This window comes from Theobroma umbraticum, unplaced genomic scaffold (genome assembly GCF_002168275.2).
Source record: "Theobroma umbraticum cultivar Fairchild unplaced genomic scaffold, ASM216827v3 scaffold_67.0, whole genome shotgun sequence".
In the NCBI taxonomy this organism is placed as follows: Eukaryota; Viridiplantae; Streptophyta; class Magnoliopsida; order Malvales; family Malvaceae; genus Theobroma; species Theobroma umbraticum.
Genome location: NW_018397262.1, coordinates 371,238 through 376,889, shown reverse-complemented (window position 1 = coordinate 376,889; position 5,652 = coordinate 371,238). Strand labels below are relative to the sequence as shown.

Genomic DNA, 5,652 nt, shown 5'->3' with positions numbered 1-5,652 from the left:
ATAACCGGTAAGAAATGGTTGAGTCATGAGTTTTTAAATAAAATAAGAAAAAATTATTCACGTGTTACGAATCTTTATAAGAGATGGTTGAGTTTTGAATTTTTGTCTTTTGCCTTAAAAACGTCAACACATGACAAGTGTATCACAATAGACTCAAATTTTCTCTAATATAGGGTCATCATAAGATATATCAATTTTGATCTCTTCTATGAGCCCATGAGAGATTAGGGTCATGGTCTCTTTTATATAAAAGAGCTAGTGGGGAAGATCTTGGGTTTATAACTAAAGATTTTCCTGCACTTATCAAGCATATTGAATTGAAAATGTAGGCTCATGACATAAGATCCAAATTAGCCGATTTGTAGTCTTTCAAGCCTAGGTCCAACATTAAATCTTATGATATAAATATAATATATAAAATAATATAAACAAGTTATATAAATAAATGATATCATGATACTTAGGATACGAATAAGAGAAATTAAAAGTGGAGAAAAAGTCACAAGAATAAAAGAAATTCCATTTGTATTTTTTCTTTTTATATATAAGAGAGAACCTTATGACTCAAAAGCTATATAAAAGTTATAATTATTTTTTTTTAGGTAAAATACAATGACCTTCTTAAACTTTGACCATAATTACATGCGAGTCTATTAGTATTCAAAATGGATGATGCACCCAAATACGTAAACGGTGTTAATACCTAAACATGAAATGCCTAAAATACCTTTCTTTTTTTCTCACTATTTTTGTTCCTCTTAGGTTGATCGATGATGCTTCTTTACACCGATCGCTCACCTTTGTAGTCGGATTTGGTTATAGAATGCCAGATCTCCCTAAGGAAGTGCGAGATCTGGGCACGCCCCTCAAATCGACGCTCCCTTGGGGAGCCTTATTTTGATGCTCCCTTAAGGAGCATCGATGCACGATGTGTAGCAACAATCGTGCTCCTTGACCAAATCCAATCATGGGGTGGTCAGTCGGCAAGAGGTAAGGCAGAGAGAATTTTTGTTGAATAAGAGAAAATTTTAAAACTGAAAAATTATAAGTTATGTAATGGTAATTTTATAAATTAATGAAAGATAATTATTCTAAAAATATTATCACATCATCAAATTAAAGAAAACATTGACGGTTGATTAATGATAGGATTTATATGTCTTACGAAATTTTTACAACAAACTATTTATTTTAAATAATAATGAACCTTGTATGTAATTATGATCAACAGTTCAAAAAGTCAAATATATTTCACCCTTTTTTTTCTGTACTTCTTTCTAACTTTTGATTTCTTTTTCAAAAAGTTAAAACAACCCAAGTTATATCCAAAGGTATAAAACACCCACTTGGCCTTTTATAAATAGTCACATCATCTAATATTTAGTGTGTTTGGACATTTGCTTGGGTAGATTTCATATAAATATTTGAACATATATAATATATATTTTATTTAATTTTAATTTTATATATTTTAATATTAACATTTTATGTAGATGGATGGATGAGGCTAGATTCGAATTATTTTTAAATTGTCCTCCCTAAAGTAGGTTTGATCCAACTAGAGTCAGGTTTGAGTTTAAATTTTTAAAATTCAAATCTAATGTGATTAAAAAATATTAGTAATAAATAATATATATTTTATTTCATTTTAAACTATGGATGAGAATGGTTGGTGTTGGTGCATGCATTCTGTAGCAATATATATAGAATATTAGTAGTGAATATTTAAAAAATAAATAAATAAATTGTAGTGAAGGTCAATTATGGATGACTTCCATAACCACTTTTTAGGAATATTATTTGTACAATATCATGGTTTTACGTTTGTCTCCTTCTCTTTTCATCTACAACATGATCACTTTTAATATATATATATATATATATATATATATTATCATTTGTTTTTATTAATTTAAAATAAATTTTTGGGGAAATATATATGCCTGTATATTTAAATGAAGTTAAATTCTAGAACATGTGTTTGCCTTGCATTTTGGCATAATCACTCACATAGAGCTGATTGATTGCTGATTATATATTTCCATCTGAAGAATATGATTCTGGATGAGTATGTTATGATCCTAAGTATTATGATATAATTTATTATATATACTTTTTTTATATTATTTTATATTAAATATAATAATATAGAATATGAAATGTAATTTATAATACATTAATGTATCAAATGTTATTTTATAACATAAGATTTAATGTTGGGCTTATACTTGACTGACCACAAATTAGTTAAGTTGGGCCTTAGACTAGCCCAAACACTTCTTTCCCATTTTCTTTTGTTTTTTGAATTTTCTTCCTTAAAGTAAAATTAAAATGAACAATTCATCGGTTAGTTGGTTCGATTCATCGTAAACAAGGATCAAAGGGATTTAATTTTTTTGAAAAAGTATTAAACCAACCAAATTTAAAAAAAGAATTGAATCCATCAGTTCAATTTTGAATTTAAAAATAATAAAAATTGTCATTATTATCTTTTATAAATTATAATATTTAAATTTATAAATTTTATTTATAATTATAAAATATATTAATAATTTAAATATAAAAAAATATAACAATTGTCCTTTCACTTGTATAAATCATAATTTGTAACATTAACAACATCAATATTTTTAAAATTAATATTCATCATAACAAGAGTCAAGACAATTTTTTATTTTTTACATAAGTCATAAAATTAAAATTTAAGAGTTTTAAATTCAAAATTCTAATATTCAAAATTTAACATAATAAAAATAATAAAATTAATTCTAATAGCAACTAAGTAAGTAGTAAATGGTAAATATATAATTTATATAAGTATATAATATATAATATTAGATTAAGTTTTATAATCAATTTGATAAAATAGTTTATAATCCAAAATTAATTAAGATTGAATCAAATTTTTTAGATTGATAGGTTGAATAGACAAATCGGATCGAAATCGTTTTATCGAAATTACATTCGATTGATCCGATTTAATTTTACACATTTTAATTAAAATTGCGCCATTTATGAATGGACTTTTTATTTGTTTAAAATTCTCCTTTTTCTGGAAGCTTTACCTTCTCATAAACTCTTCTCCCTCTGTCTTTGGCAGCAAATTAAGAAGAATGAGCTTCGGCCACGCGCAGAGCCAGCCCGAACTCGTGATCACTGTGACCGAATCCATTCGCTCGTTTCTTCTCTCAGCATCTAATGATCCATGCCTTTCTCAAGAGTTTCGACAACTCGCTCTCACTCTTTCCTCACGAACCAATGCACCGTACAAGCCAATCCGAAGTATATGGATCGGGTCAGATGTAGACACAAGACCCGGATTGATTTCCTTGTTCTCCGGATCTGATTTTGTTTTTGCCAGCCCTAAACCGAGAGAGAAGGTAAATGAATCATGATTTAGTTTTCAACTTTCTAGGTATGTGTTTGGTTGCGTTTTCTTATTAACCGTGAAATGAAGTTAGTGTTGTGTTTTTTTGTTTGAATCGGTAGAGCGAAGAATTGCAGGAAAGATTAAGGAAGCTTAAAGAAATAGCAGAGAGGAAAGAGTATGAAGACCTTGTTAAAGATATCACGCCGAAGAAGGAGTTGAATGAACCTTTCTCTACTTATAAGGATCAACTTGGCTTTGGTTAGTGGTATTCTTTGAGAATATTTTGCCTTTTAATTTCGGAGAATGAAACATAAATAGCAGAAAGAATGATCAATAGGAAGAAAAGGGAGTTTAAATAGTATGTTTTTTCCCAATTGCAAGATCTTTCTTTCACATTTATGCTTCCCATGATGTATATACAAACAGGTTTACATGTTGCACTGATGATGTTTACTGGGTATTTGGGTGGATATTTTGCATTTAGAGCATTGTTTAACCACAGTTCTACCATGGTACTTTCAAACTCCCATTCTCAAATTTATAAATAGCTGTTTGGGGTGCTTTTGATTATTTTGTACTGAATTTGGTGATGCTTGATTTTTTATTCTCAGAATGCTGCTGGAGGTATTCTAGGATTGGTTATTGGCATGCTCGTTGAAACACTTTTGTTCATTATTAGAACTTCGAATCCTGACTTTAAATCACCGTCCTCAACTTTGAGATTGAAGAAAAATCAATAGAGTAGCTATGAAGAGGTTGGTTGTTTATCTTTTCTTGATTTTTACTTTTCATGATAAATCTCCAAGTATTTGAGTTATCAAAATGTAAATATTGTCACCTTGTAATCCAAGGTCATGTTATTTGATGTTCCTTGTCATGAACAACTGGAAGGTTTTGTAGGATTGATTTTTAATTTTGGCTAAGAACTCTTGATGAATTCTGTACAAAGTAATGGGAGAAATAAAATTATCTGTAATGAATGGTGAAATTTAAATATTTTGAATTGGCTTCTTCCTGTTTTTGACATGTTTATCAATTTTGAATTAATTCATTCTCTTTAAGAGATATACATTATCAATATCCTAGTTAATTTGGCTAAAGTTTTAGTATGATTTGGATCTAAAATTGCTATAGATATCCTAGTGCATTTTGTATATTTTGAAGTTATACAAAAGGTATCTATTCCATGAAGAATCGGAACTATAACAAAAGAATAGAAGACTTCATAGTGCAATTCAATCAAGTCTTAGCTAGGCCACAAGTCCTTTTATTGACTCCTTATTTGAATATCTCAAACTCTTACCTTGTACATGTTTTAAAGATTGCTCACATCATCGTAAATCTAAAAAATAAAAACTCTTTATAAACAACATGTATCTTGTTAATAACAACCATATTATCTTGGTTTGTGGACTGTATTTAACCCAGAAAATTAGTCTCCTTGTTGTCGAATGATATTTCTCTTGAGTCTTGATTGTGTTTTGATTTCTTTGGTGAAAAGAAAAAGTGATTCTCTCCCTTAATTAACACTAGATTTTGCTACTAGATTTTGCAAGTATAAGCAAAACCTCGTTTAGAGTTATATGCTGTTGCCATTCGTTATGGATTACCATTGGAGGCTGTACAGTTGGATAATTTGTGATTCGCAACAACCCGAGCTTGGTGTACAATTGGATTGAAATTATGCTGGATCTTTGATAATTTCGACGGCAAAGACAAAAGGTATAATATTGTTTATACCATGCATGAAGCTATGACTTTCCTTTTGTGTTAGATTAAAGTTGCTGATGCCATTTTTGGGTTATCTATTGTTTGAGGCCGAGTTTTACATTTTGATGGAATTGGACATTGTTGGATTATGCTCGTATTTTGTTGGATAAAAGGTGCAAATGAAATTATTGAAGCTTTTTTGGAACTTGGCATTGCACCAAAGGCTAAGTTTGTGGGTTGCCATCTCTTCGTCAATTGGATGCAATGATTATGGAACTGTAAAAGTACATTTGTCCATGCTTTTGGCATATCAATTTAACATGGCAGGAAGAAATCAGAGAATCAATGTTGTTTTTTATTAAGGGCGTTGCTAATGATCACCTCTTCCTTAGGCTAATCTTTTGCATGGATAACTACAATCCTTCTTTTCACTTTTTGTAATTCTAATTCATTAATTTGTAGTTTGGAGATTATTGGACCATTAGTTTTCTCCTTAATATGTGTGTATATATATATATATACCAAAGTCAACCAGGAATCGAGAGCGGCAAATATTCACTAGAAAATAATAA

The 5,652-nt window shown here is 29.3% G+C and overlaps 1 protein-coding gene across 2 annotated transcripts; it reads left to right on the top strand.

The window, feature by feature from the left end:
* The first annotated feature begins 2,913 nt into the window (after window positions 1–2,913).
* LOC110419162 (uncharacterized) lies at window positions 2,914–5,442 on the top strand. Of its 2 annotated transcripts, XR_002445444.2 has the most exons (6): window positions 2,914–3,380; window positions 3,490–3,628; window positions 3,797–3,882; window positions 3,982–4,125; window positions 4,917–5,092; window positions 5,188–5,442. XR_002445444.2 is itself a non-coding variant. In XM_021432076.2 (5 exons), the coding sequence occupies exons 1-4, from the start codon at window positions 3,015–3,017 to the stop codon at window positions 4,108–4,110; spliced, it is 720 nt and encodes a 239-aa protein (XP_021287751.1). In that variant the 5' UTR covers window positions 2,914–3,014; the 3' UTR covers window positions 4,111–4,125; window positions 4,917–5,442. The 2 variants fall into 2 exon arrangements, 1 of the variants encoding a protein (XP_021287751.1); XM_021432076.2 differs by having other exon boundaries at window positions 4,917–5,442.
* Window positions 5,443–5,652: the final 210 nt, after the last annotated feature.

Coding starts and splice junctions, on each gene's coding strand:
- LOC110419162 (XM_021432076.2), top strand. CDS start 3,015: ATGAATGGACTTTTTATTTGTTTAAAATTCTCCTTTTTCTGGAAGCTT. Junction 3,629..3,796: donor TAAGGATCAACTTGGCTTTG/GTTAGTGGTATT, acceptor ATATACAAACAG/GTTTACATGTTGCACTGATG. Junction 3,883..3,981: donor TTAACCACAGTTCTACCATG/GTACTTTCAAAC, acceptor TTTTATTCTCAG/AATGCTGCTGGAGGTATTCT.